Source organism: Ovis canadensis, chromosome 2, assembly GCF_042477335.2.
Source record: "Ovis canadensis isolate MfBH-ARS-UI-01 breed Bighorn chromosome 2, ARS-UI_OviCan_v2, whole genome shotgun sequence".
Lineage (NCBI taxonomy): Eukaryota > Metazoa > Chordata > Mammalia > Artiodactyla > Bovidae > Ovis > Ovis canadensis.
This window is the reverse complement of record NC_091246.1, coordinates 198,922,585-198,936,869: the sequence shown is the minus strand read 5'-3', so window position 1 is coordinate 198,936,869 and position 14,285 is coordinate 198,922,585. Positions and strand designations below refer to the sequence as shown.

The 14,285-nt window shown below is 40.4% G+C and overlaps 1 protein-coding gene across 6 annotated transcripts in view; it reads right to left on the bottom strand.

The window, feature by feature from the left end:
* Positions 1 to 14,285, bottom strand: part of MYO1B (myosin IB) — a 192,318-nt gene that overhangs the window by 137,307 nt on the left and 40,726 nt on the right. For all 6 annotated transcript variants that reach the window (XM_069577880.1, XM_069577882.1, XM_069577885.1 and 3 more), the window contains exon 3: positions 1,355 to 1,470. In XM_069577880.1, coding sequence (XP_069433981.1) covers positions 1,355 to 1,470 — 116 coding nt within the window. The remainder of the gene's footprint in view (positions 1 to 1,354; positions 1,471 to 14,285) is intronic.

Genomic DNA, 14,285 nt, shown 5'->3' with positions numbered 1-14,285 from the left:
TGCAAATACCTCTGAATCACCTGGAAAGCTTGTGTAAAATGTAGATTCCTGGCCTACCAGAGGTAAGGCTTAGAAAACTAAATTTCTCCTAAGCTCCTGGCACAATATGGATATAGCTGATCTAAGCACTTAAAAGGCATGACTTGAAGGTTGAGAACTTAAATCTTAAGGCATCAAATAAGACATTTCATTCTAGGGACTTATAAAGAAAACTTTATCAAACAAATTTCAGATTTTATTTTTGCTAAGGCAAAATCAAACAAATTCACTTATAAAATATACTCCTAGGAGGAAACTGAATAATCAGAATCTACTCGATTGGTAAAATACAGTGTTTAGTTTTAATAACCACTCCCACAAATTATTTAAATCTTTAGTTTCAAATAGTTCAAAAATATTACTGTATGTTCCACTATCAAAAAAAAAAAAAACCTAAAATAAGTATCTGGACAGTGGTGTGCATTTTCTTTAATTATCAGATTTATTTTCTAGTAAAAATAATAGAGCCCATCTTCAATCATACAGAGAAAATTCTTTTCTGCTAGGACACAACTAAAACTCTGCAGATTCTCTGACTTCAGCTCAGGGTTTCTCACTAGGTAACTAGTGTAGATTACTGGTTGGTTGGTTTTAGTCACTAAGTCATGTCCAACTCTGGTGGCTGGTTTCAGTCGCTAGGTCATGTCCAACTCTTGCCAACCCATGGGCTGCAGCCTACCAGGTTCCCCTCTCCGTGGGATTTCCCAGGCAAGAATACTGGAGTGGGTTGCCATTTCCTTCTCCAATTATAGATTATTACTTATGGGAATTATTTACAATGACAAGCGACCTTCTCAGAAAAATCAAACAAGTGACTAACTTCAAGGAAGGTGAAATCATAGGCCTAATACACACATCTGGTGAACAATGTCCATGAAGATTATAAACTGAAGGTATTATTTATTTCTTTTTCTCAAAACCCATTACACAATCCAACACTTGGAATCTTTCTTGACCCAACAAAGGCATGGAAACACTGCTTGGGCTCTTTATAATAACAAACAATGCACATTCCTGTTTTATTTGCAAAAATAATTAGCAGCAGCTGCTACTTACACAGAATTTTTAACAGAAAATACTTTACATACTGAAACCAAATACTTTAGGACTTACAGAGCCTGAGGACAAATGAAGTCTTCTTCTTTTTTTTTAAATTTAAAATAAGCTGTAACAATTAGCTTCTATGTTCCTTCATCTGGTTTTTAAAAATGACTAATAACATTTTCCTGAGACTCAAAGGAAACAGCTGGACACATCTGTCAACTCAACATCTCTGGAGTGAAAGAGAAACTTGATACTTTAATACCATACTTACATATGAGGGCTCAGTTCATAGAAATTTCTGTTCCTGTAATCTTCCACTTTCTCTGGTGAATAAATGGGCAATGACCGGTATGGGTTAACGGATATAACCACACTTCCAATGTATGTCTGCAAAAGAAAGAATAAAATACAACCATTTTACCATCTTACGTCTCAGGGTCGCATGGCTTTATCCTTTTAAAAACACTGGCTCTACTATACTCCAGTATAATATAAAAAGTTTTAACAGTGGTACATCCTAAAAATAATTTCAAATTTTTAAAAATAAAAACACTAGTTCTACTGCCTGATCATTTTGTACTTTTCAAGAACACTTTACATCTCTGAAGATAGATGGCCGATAATGTTTCTTTTGCTGATACATGGAAAGCACAGATTTATACACTGAAAAAAGCTTTCAAAATAAATCTCTAGATTAACTCATGATCCTGGATAAGAGTCCTCCACAACCCTGTCATACTTGCCAAAAATTTCGTCACCAACCACAGCTAATTGTCAACAAGACTATGCTTTCCCGGATTCCAGCTACAACTGGTGCTTCCTTCTCTCATCTTTATTCTCCAATTTCAGTCTATAGTGACCCAGGCTTCCCCTCCTCCCTGCCCACATCCATACCTATCCAATGGGACCTTGACTTTGGCACTGACCTTACATAGTCTGTCCATCTCTACACTGGGCTCAGACCACATATAACTCAATATCAGAGTAACAGCTTTCCCTTGGGCATCTTGCTTGGAAAATCCCATTGACAGAGGAGCCTGGCGGGCTACAGTCCATGGGGTCACACGAGTCTGATACAACTTAGTGACTAAACCACCACTACTCAAACAAAATAATTTCATATTACATCTAATGGGCTTCAATACCAGAATTGAAAAGTACTTGCTGAAAGAGTACATTTTCATGTTGAATTTAAATTTAATGTAGAATTTAAATGTACTTTCAGAAGGATCCATGCTGTTACCTTAGCAGACAGTAACCCTCTCACACTGCAAACCATAACATTATTTATGTTTTTTTCCATTTCTATCTTAAATTCTCAGCAGCAAAAACAGTGTTGGGTTAGGTCACTTTATACAAAGACTAGCACAATGCTGCAAGTGAAAGTTACTTAACTGTAACTCATCTTAGCAGTTTCATTTATCCTTTCAGTTTCAACATTATAAAGATGGCAGGAAGGGAGATGCTAACAAAAAGATGTCAGTTATGAAAAGGCTTTTTAAGAAAAAGGTAAAAAAAGAAAGGAAAGAAGAAAAAGCTCACTTCCAACTTCTCCACCTTTCTAGGGTCAAGCAGCAAAAGGTGACATTTTTAAGCAAGTTTTTCCAGTACTATCACCACTGGATTCAAGGAAACTGTTAGATCTTTCTAGAAAATTAAACAGAATAGAAAACAGAAGAGTAAAAATGTTCTGATATTTTTTTCAAAACATGGGTCACAATTATTTTAATTATAAAAGCCTTTTTCCCCAACCTGGAAAACGGAACAGGTCACTTTTATATCTATTTTCATCCTATAAGGTCAGAGAAGGCAATGGCACCCCACTCCAGTACTCTTGTCTGGAAAATCCCATGGATGGAGGCGTCTAGTAGGCTGCAGTCCATGGGGTCGCTAAGAGTTGGACACGACTGAGCAACTTCACTTTCACTTTTCACTTTCATGCATTGGAGAAGGAAATGGCAACCCACTCCAGTGTTCTTGCCTGGAGAATCCCAGGGACGGGGGAGCCTGATGGGCTGCCATCTATGGGGTCGCACAGAATCAGACACCACTGAAGCGACTTAGCAGTAGGAGCAGCAGCATCCTATAAGAATACAATCTGAGCAAGAGCAGACAAGACTGCTGCTGTAAAGAAAGACTCTCAGCTCCCATGCAATTAGGGTGTAGGGTGTCTATTTCCCAACAGAATGGGAAAGAATAGAGATCTCTTCCAATGAATATTCAGGACTAATCTGCTTTAGGATGGACTGGTTGGATCTCCTTGCAGTCCAAGGGACTCTCAAGAGACTTCTCCAACACCACAGTTCAAAAGCATCAATTCTTCAGCGCTCAGATTTCTTTACAGTCCAACTCTCACATCCACACATGTGCTCATTCCTACCAAGACTTCTTCCGTGCTGCATTCACACTCCACCTGGTCCCTCTGTCCCAAAAGGGCTCACAGATCAACACCTACTAGAATCCAGAGCCTGTTCTTCTATTCAGCTGATCACACCAAAAAGGACTCCTTCACATAATGGCAAAGACTACTTCCCAATTAGGTTCTATCTACCTTCTCCACCAGGGGCAAGTCTGGTTCTCATTACCCTCGGTGGGTAGATGGATGGATGTGACCAATCCATGTCCTTTTTCACTCCGTGTAACCAACCTCCCAGCAATCCTAGCTTACCACCTCCATACTCCCAGCCCTCAGCACCCTGAGTCCTGAAGCGTGCACATCACCAGACATGGAAGGCCCTCTCCACTCTCACCACCCTGTAGACCCAGCCTCTGACATCTAAGAGGTGAGAGAGAAGGGAAGGGAAATGAGTGGGGAGAAAAGGCAAAGGGAAGATGGAGAAGAAAGACGCTACCTTTCCACAAATGGCACATTCAATTAGTAAGTTTATCTCTCACTTCTCAAGGGCAGACATTAAACCAAGAATGTACAAACATTCCTAAGTCAAAACAATCTCATACTTCAGATATCTCTAGAATTCCAGAACAGGCGCCTTGTAAATATCCAAATAATACTCAAAAGAGGGCTCCTCCTGTGATGACAGGGAAAACTGAAATCTTTACTGGAGGCCAGGCACCCCACAGGCTCCGCTCTCCAGACCACAATCCGGAATCCAGAGGAAAGGGCCCAGACAGACAAACAGCGCAAGGACCAAGCATTTCACTCTATAGGAAAGTTCTTCCAGAACCTCATCCTCAGAGATTCTATTTCAACTGTCTAGAGAAGGGCCAGGCTTTCGCATCTTTCTCCCCAGGAAAAGAACCAAGTAACCAAGGTTAAAAACACTGCTTGACACCTTCACCCTCAGGGCTCACAGGACCAGGTTTTACTTTCAAACACAGCTGTGTTGGCCTGTCTTTTATTTTACCCTCCCCTTTAAATTGTCCTATGTAATTAACTCCATGAACACTTCAAAAAGAAAAGAAAATTCTCCCAGCTTCAGTTACTTTCATCTGAGCCACATTTATAATAAACTCAGCATATGGCATCTCAGTACACTACAGAGAAACAGCGGCTGCATCTGTAAACTGGGGCCTTTCCATGGCAGTATGTTTCAAACGTTTGACTACGACTCAGTGTAAAAAACACTTTCATCACAACCAAGTACTTGTGCTTGAATGTACATTTACATACACATCCATGTATACATATGTATGAAATAAAAGTTTAGAAAACCATAAATATCCTTATCATATGCAGTGTACTGATATTCTTTGTTCAACGCTATTCATTTTCATTACAAAATGTTTTAAAACTGGTGGTCCTAACCCACTAACTGGTTTTCATCACTTAAAGGCTCAATCTTGCAGTTTAAAAAATACTGCTAACTGAGCACTTCATCTTTTTTTAGCTGTCGATGGCTTTGAGATGCCAGTGAAAGCTATGAACCTTCTCTCTCCAAAAAACACACGTGTAATATGCATATAAGAGTTTGCATACAGTCGATATACCAGATTACAAGTTCCCACCCTAAGAAAAGAAACAACAGCCACTAACGGGAAAAGAGAGACAGAGGGGAAAAGGGGGAAAAAGAGAAAAGCAAAGAAAAAAGAAAAGGAGTAAGAAGTGGTCAAAATAATTCTAAAAGTATAAAAATGAAGAGTCATTTAGAATAAGAGCCAATAGCTCAGCTCAGTTGGCCCTGAGTGCTTTATTACAGCACTGAGTCAGAACACAGCCTAACAGTTAAGAGCCAAAATGAGATAGACAGTATTCTGTTTCCATTGACAAGGACACACGCAATACATTTCGGAAAGATATCTAACCGGAAACACTTTTTTTTCAAGTTAAAAAGGAAAGCCTTTTTACGGTTTTAATATTTTGTGTCTCAACTATGCAGAACTGTATACACATTCTTCCACAACACCAGGTTCACGAAATGCTAGCAGACATACAGAACAGTCACAAAGGTGTCGCATCTTCATATCATAGTTCTTTGCAGTGCAACATTAAGATCTTTAGAAGCCCTAACCCTGAAAGCTTATATTTCAATTCCCCATATGAAATTGAAAATAAAACTATAAATAAATCATAAATACCACAGGAAATCCTATAGTGACTTCTTTTCACCATGATGATTACTTGGAGGCTTCTTTTCAAATATCAGATTCTTCCAAAATCTTTCTGAAGCCCCTGTTCTGCTGAGGCTCTAATTTGGCATCCCCTATGTCAGCTTCTTCCTTTCTTCAGAACGAATTTTAGCCATTTATTTACAGTCACCGCAGTTTCTTAAAAACTCACCCCCACAGTTATTAAAGTTTCTTGTATATAATATACACTGAAGCACCTTTTTACTAAACTCTTCCTAAATCCCCATAAGACAGAAATGAAGTCTCCATCTCAATGTCCTTAACAATGGAGCACAAAGAAGTTAAGTGGTATGACCACGTTATCTAACAAAAGTGGAATCAGGACAAAGAGCCAAGAATCTGTTCTCTTTTCATGAGAGCACACAACCCATGCTGCTGTCAGGCCTGGGAAGCTTTGGCAAAAAGTGGCCAAGAACACCTCATCACAGGAACTTGTGTTGTACAATGCCTTACAACAGGGTCTTCACCTTTGTTTAACAGAGTGACTCTGCTGGGCAGAAGCCTCTTTCTGACTATCTGAGGAATGCGGACATCCTTACGCCCCCAGAAATAAACAAAATAGAAAAGGGGAGAGAAGATCTTCTAGTTACAGGAAAATTTTTTATCGCAACGGAAAAGAATTTTTTTTCATGTTTATTCCAGCACATAAAGTTGTGCCTACATCTTGAAGAAACGCAAGACACTGTGTCACAATCATCATTTTAACTTGAGAGAAATAATCAGCAAGGTGGCAATGGAACAGGTCATGTTTATTTAAATAGTTTACTTAATGCTAATTATTTAGTCTAAAATTTCATCAAAAAATATTCAAGAATACGTTGGAGTTCTCCAAGTCCCAGTCTCCAAGTCATGTTATTTTCACCTCTAAAGTAATAACAGTTCAAATCCAGACTGGGTCAGGACTCAAATAAAGTAAATATAACCTTTCACAAGGCTGCACAACCACACTGTCTTGACTGAATTCAGGCTGCAGCGTTTAACAAGTAAGCGGCAAATTTTGCAAGAGCCTTCTTTATGCAAAATATCCTATTAGGAACAGTGAAAATGTAAGACACTCCTGTGGCCTGTGCCCTGTGCCCTGAGGAGATTATAACAGAGCTTAGGAGGTAAGACTTCTATATCATAAAACATAAAGTTTAAGGGTTATCCACTCTAGCCACAAAAATAGATGAAATAGGATTTAAGTGATTCTTAGCTAAATGAATGCATTAGTCTTCTTTCTAAAGGAGTGCTTTGGGTTTAAATGAAGGTCACTGTCAACTGCAGAGGTCCAAGAATGTTCCAGAAGTTGGAGGACTTGGGCAGGTCTAAAAGGATGGGCAAAATTCAGATAAAGTAGCATTCCCCCAAACAGTAGCATGAGATTTGGTTTTCAGATCACAGTTGAACCCTCCCTTCTAAAAAATTTTTTTGCTAAGATTGTTGTATGCTTCAAATGAATTTTTTTTTAAACTATGCATTGCTGGAGACTCAAAGCAGATATCTGCACACCCAGGTTCAACTTTGGCTCACAAGTACCACAAGGCAGAAGTAACCCAAGTGTCCACAGATGGATAAATGGGAAAACAAAATATGGTAGACAGATATAATGGAATAGTATTCAGCCTTTAAAAAAAGGAAATTCAACACATGCTTATAGCAAGGATTAAAACATGGATAGCAACATAAAGGCCCACCCAGCCACACTTCAGACAAAGAGAAACAAACAGCTTACCTTGAACAAAGACCTTCTGTGAATAACAGCCTAGAAAATAAGACTGGGATCAAATTGCAGACAGCTTCAAATGTCAGGGTGAAGAGTCTGAGCTTCAGTCTGGAGGCAGTTTTGAAGTAAAAATCAGTGTGTAGGGTGAAGGGGTTAGATGATGAAACTGACTGAATTTGAACCCAAGTCACCCTTTGCCCATAAAAAAGCCTTTCGAATTATGGTGCTGGAGAAGATTCTTGAGAGTCCCTTGGACTGCAAGAGATCAAACCATTCAGTCCTAAAGGCAATTAACCCTGAATATTCATTGGAAGGACTGATACTAAAGCTGAAGCCCCAATACACTGGCCACCTGAGGCAAAGAGCCAACTGATTGGAAAAGACCCTGATGCTGGGTAACATTGACGGCAGAAGGAAAACAGGGTGGGAGAGGATGAGATGGTTGGATGGCATCACCACTCAACGGACATAAACTTGAGCAAGCTCCAGGAGATAGTGGAGGACAGGGAAGCATGGCATGCTGCAGTCCATGGGGGTCGCAAAGAGCCGGACACGACTGAGCGACTGAACAACAACATCCTGACTTACATATTGAACTTTATGCTCAGATTCTATGCCATGCAACATTACAAGGCTTCAAATGTTATCTAGCAAAGTTTTTTAGTTTTTATGTGAACCTGGGTGCATTATTGAACCTCTCCAACTGCAGTTTCATCTCTGGACAAGGAGGACAAGACTGGTTCTTCCCCTTGTCCAATCTGAGGGTTAAATGAGATTGTGTGTTAAAGCACAAACCACAGCACCTGACACACAGCAAGTATTCCATCAATATTATCTACTCTGATTAGGGAAACTCACAGTTTGACTCTACTGGAAATCTACTGGCTATTATAAACAGCCAACTCTGGACTCGAGTATCTCAGTTAAATTCATCAATGAGCCCTATGACACTTACCAAATGGTCTTACCAAATGGTCTCTGTATACAGGGAACAGGTGAGTTATCAATATCAGAGGGGTGCATGAGGTATGTATGGTCTTAATAAGTTGGTATGAAAAGCCTGAGATACACAAAATGCCTGGATAAGAAAAGCTGGTGGAATCTGCAGCAATGACAACATGCTACTCACCTCACATGGAGGAATGTACCCTCTTCTCGGGTCTTAGATCTTGGGAATTTGATCACAAGACATTAAAACATTACCTGCCACAGCATTTTTGGTTTAGACATCTGTCTTGGTTTTTGAAAAACAGTTTGGTCTACCAAACTCTTCAGCTGGTTTTTCAGACACAATTCAAAATTGTGAAAAGCTGCCTGCCTATGTGAAAAATTATAAACATAAGGTCAATAACAATTAGGCTTCTATCTGGATCTTATATCAAGAACAATGGAATTCAGTAAGTACACCTCACAAGCCCAGTCTAAAGAACAGATCTGTGGTATAGAAGAATAACAGCCTAATTTTCACAGAGGAAGAAACTGAAGATTTTAGAAGGTTTTAAAAACCTAGCAAAGCTCTCACACTTAGTGGCAGAGACAGTTTCACGTCAACACTCTCACCAGAGTCTGTGATGCCAGAAGAGAGAATTATGATTTGGTCAGGCTCTGTCAGCTGCTGGGCACAGAGACGCTCTCTAGTTACATCAAGTACAGAAAGTTCTATTATAATAATGACACACTCAGGGACTCCCCGAGGAACCCATCCCTGAGCTACCAGAAAAGCTGGGACCCAAGCCCACCCAAGAGTGAGTGTGGATGAGTATAAGAGTGCATTACAGAATAAAGCAACTTGAGTTTGTGAAGACCTCCTTTCTAGGCCCAGTATCCATGTGCTCATCCCGTGCTCATCCCCTATGTTTCTGCTTTTTCTGGGCCTGCTACTGACTGATCTTCTCACTTTCTACTCCATAGCTGGCCCACTGCAAAGACTTATTCATAGTTTCTGCCTGTATATGGCCCATCATGGCCTCACTACATCATGACTGCCAGCCTCTGCTCCTGTTGATAAATATTTCTTTCCAGTACTTCTCAATTCAAAGTTGGAGGAAAGAACCAAGCCCTGCTCACCTTTTTATCTATGCTGTGCCATCAATCACTGGCCTTGGTCTAGCAGGTTTATCAGGTTAGCCTGGTCCCTGTCAGTCTAGTCTGAGACATGCCTTAACCACCATATGATAATCCTTTGTTCCTGGGCTGCCAGTCATTTCAGACTATGAATTAAGGAACTATATATGAGTTCTATACTGCACTGAAATACCAACTAAAAATATCACCTCGGGCAGTTTTATTTCAGAGCAGGATAACACAATACTACCTCAACTTCGTTGAAATAAACTTTGTAACGAATAAGTATTTTCCAAATATGCACCATTTTTAAGACTTTCTTAACGAAGGTACAGAGTGGTCCCACATTACAGGTTTGCTGCCAGCTACAAGTCTTGAAAATAATATTATGCAGCTAACTGAAAGTAGTAATCCAACAAAAAGGCTTCCCTGGTAGCTCAGTGGTAAAGAATTCACCTGCCAATACAGGAGACTCAGGTTCTATCCCTGGGTCAGGAAGATCCCTTGGAGAAGGAATTGGCAATCCACTCCAGTATTCTTGTCTGGGGAAATCCCATAGACAGAGGAGCCTGGCAGGCTACAGTCCTTGGGGCCACAAGAGCTGGACACAGCTTAGAGAGTAAACAACAACAGCAATCCAACAAAAATGAGATCTGTATGATGAATACCAAAGAAGGAGGGGCAAGGGGAAAACGGGAGTAGGGAGGGACAAAGAAAGAGTCAGAGAAGGGGAAAGAGAGAGAGAGAGATTTTACTTATAAGAAAATCTCAGGGTCCCAAATCTTAGACTAAAGTCATTCTGGGTTTCTAAGATTTTCCGACGGTCACGGCCCCAACTAGGTACTCCACTCCAACTATGTGTCAAGCACTGAGCTAAAATGCCTCTTAATGTCCAACACAACTCAACAAGATAAGCATCAAGACACCTATACTATAGATGAAAGAATTGACCATCACTTACTTCAGTGGTCACAGTGGTTGTGAGTGGCCAAGTTACAACCTTGGTCTGTCGGCCCACGCCCTTCCCAATATGCCACATTGTGTCTCACCCTCCACCCCTCCACAACAGAGCTGAATGAACAAAAGAGCCTCTCCTTAGAAATTAGGATTATCATTAATACCTATCTGTACTATAGATGTAAGAGCAGAAACAAACACATATATAGAAGGGAGGGCTGAATCAGCCACATGAACTGGGCACACATCTCCTGTGCTGCATTGCTTCCTCTACTCCGTGCTTCATCCTCTTTTTTTAAGATCCTGCAGTGAAAGCACAGAATCTTAACCAGTGGGCCACCAGAGAGGAAGTCGCCCTACTCTGTGCTCTCAAAGGTCAAGGACCACATGCAGCTGTCCAATGAACAGGATGAAAATCAATCTCCTCCCAAGATCTTCTCCCATCTTCCAGAGATAAAAACACCATCCTAAAGGTTGCTGTCACTTTTCTTTGACTAGGGAACACCTAGTTTAGAACTGAACATACTTGTTCCCTGCCACACTAGTTCATGTCACTGCACTGTTGAATGCTCACTCAACACATGGCAGGAATACTGATTATCACTTCCATTATCTGTCTGGGTTGCTGAGACTGCCTTGCTCCAAACCCACACATTCTTCAGTATCATACTCAATTATGTTGAACAGCACTCTGCAGGCTGAGAATCCTTCCCTATTAGTGATTTCACTGATGTGCATGGTAACTGTAAAGTCAGCAGGACTGTTAATAAGAACTACAGATCCAGACTTTCTGGGTGTGAATCCCTGTGCTATCTCTTACTGCTATGTGACCCTGGTCAGGTTACTCAAGTCTTGCTGAATCTCTTTCTTCATATGTAAAATGAAGATAGTTTTAAAATATATAGTGCATAAGACTAGTAAAACTTAAACATTCTGTGTTCGTCACTCAATCGTGCCCAACCCTTTGCAACCTGCCAGGCTCCTCTGTCCAAGGGATTTCCAGGCAAGAATACTGGAAATTGAAAGTGAAAGTGCTAGTTCCTCAGTCCGCACTGGACTCTTTGGGACCCCATGGACTGGAGCCCGCCAGGCTCCTCTGTCCATGTTCTTCTCCAGGCAAGAATACTGGAGTAGGTTGCCATTTCCTTCTCCAAGGGATCTTCCCAACCCAGGGATTGAACCCAGGTCTCCTGCATTGCAGGCAGATTCTTTACCATTTTAGCCACCAGGTAATCCCAAGAATACTGGAGCGGGTTGCCATTTCCTTCTCCAGAAGGATCTTCCTGACCCAGGAATCAAAACTTCGTCTCCTATATTGCCGTCAAATTCTTTATCGCTGAGCCACCAGAGAAGCCTTAGTTTCCCTCCAAATTGAACTTCAGGTATGACTTCAATCAGAACATTTACATTATTATAAATATTAAACAAATATATCAAATAATAGTGCCTACATGAAGAAACAACTCTCTAGGCTTGGCAAATAACAGATAAACGTGTCGATTTTGCAAGTTTAAAGAGGAAAAATTTTTCCAATCACCAAAGATTTTGAGAGAGCTTGGACAAGTTGAAACTGGCAAGCTTTTACCAAAAAATAATTGTTTTGAAAAGCATTATAAAACAGTCCAAGAGTTAGACTGTGCTCAGAAAGTAGACACAACAGCCTAGTGATCTGCTGTTTTTCACAGCACTAGGAAGCTTTATCTAGCTTCCTAATGCTATGACTCCATTCCAAACACCAAAGCTACACTCCTGAAAACACATGATTTGTTCTTCATGTTTCCTTAACAATCTACCTTTTCAGCTAGCCAAGCAGGCAGAGTATACTCACTACGAATCCCTCACAAACAGTAAAGTCTAGGCATTTCACTCCACCAGCTCAGGAGTCCCTCCTTCTTCCTCTATTTGGTTAAGGCATGACAGAAGGTGGCATTAAAGAAGGTTCTTGTTTCACACAACTTTGCTGGGTCTGGGTTCTCTGGGAAAGACTGATCCATTTATTTAGATGAAGGAGAACCTCCTATTTCCAATTTTAAAACAAACCAAAACAAAAAATTTTCATTTTAAATCAAACTTACATGATCTGGAAGATGACCTACCTAACTAGCATTACTTCTAGAAATGGGACTAGGGTACTGAAATAAGAAAATTACATTTTTATGTTATGTATCCCTATACTACCTGTTTTTTGTTTGTTTGTTTTCCCAAAAGCATTTGTTATTTTTGTAATTTTTTTCAAGGCTGTTAAAAAAAAATTTTCAAGGCTGTTAAGGAAATTAAAAAAAAAAAAAAAAAGCTGGAGAACGTCTAGGTAGCAGGAATAGCACTAAGTGGACATCTGAACTCTGGCAACAACCCTGTGGGCCCGGAAAAGGGACGAGCCTCCAATGAGACTGCAGTCCTGGCTTATACCTTGATGGCAGCCTTCTGAGGCCCCAAGCAGAGGACCCAGCTAAGCCATCCCAAAAAAAGAGTCAGATAATAAATGTACATTATTTTAAGTCACTAAATTTGAGGCAATCTATTCTGCAGCAAGAAAAAAACGACACCATTTATACCAAATTCTCAGCAATAAATGTTACTCTCAGGAGGTAGGAATTTTCATGTGCATAAATGAAAAGTGACTTTGACACTTCAAATAAATATATAAATGTTAACTAGAATCATTTCCACTTGCTTTGCAATATTTTAAACCAAATACACTTACATTTAAATATCTTTCATAAGAGCATTGAATCTCATCCTTATATGGATCCTAATTTTACTACTGACTTCTAAAAATTAAGACATTTTTTACTAGACTTTGAGAGCAGTCTTATCGACAATTAGTTTGACTTAAGATCCTAAAATTGGACTGAATCAAACCTCTATATCTGGATGATCCCCACCTGACAATCAGATAGAAAAAAAAAACTAAATCTACTTGTCAGCATCAAAAATACTTCCTGTCAGAGAATGGACACCTTGGTTCTTTAGTTTCCAAATTTGCCCTGGGCCTTGTTCTTGCCTAAATTGCACCTTTCCTGTTTCTGAACAGAACCACAGTCCTGACCAGTGGCCCTAAAAACAGCATCACGTCTGGCTGGGTCTCCTGCATTACCAGCCCACCTGAAATCCTGCCACTATCCCATCTGGCTGAGGGCGGGGGCGGGGCGCCGGAAGAAGGTCTGACAAAGAACAGGAAAGAGTACAGCAGAGCAGGGCTCAGGAATGTCACAGCCAGCATTTCCCACCACTGGCTGACCCCACAGCGACCGCTGGAGCACCAGCTTGCCCTGCAGCTGGGCCCAGCCTGCACCATACTCTGCTAAGAGTGAGGAATCAAAGCAAATAGTCTCTGATTCTACACGTTACCCCATCGGACCAACATGCCCTCTCGATCCTCCTCCATCCATCTCCAGTGGAGCAGTCTTCCCACGAGGACCACGTCAATATCTGGAACTGTCTCAGATTTAGAGACTCTGCCCGACTACAGACAGTGATAAACCAACTCCAGCCTTTTAAAATCAGTGTGTGAACCCAACTCAAAGCAAAGAACAGATAATCCTGAAGCATGCATTAATATCTTTCATAAAATACCAGATCCTACTTTTATGAGGATCCTAATTCTAGTACCAGCCTCTAAAGATCAAGACAATTTTTATCAAGACTTTCAAAGCAGTCCTTTCACAGCTACAATTCGTTGAACATGAGATCCTGAAAGTGTGCTAATTAAGACTTCAGCGGCTAGATGATCCCCATCCTGACAATTCAGATAGAAAACAAACTCAAAGGGCTTGTCGGCACCAAAAACACTTCAAAGGAGGGTTGCAAGAAGCATAGCAGATTAAAAAAAAAAAAACATATGCATCACAGAATAAAAGAAAACTCGAGATGACTTCAGGAGCAAAGA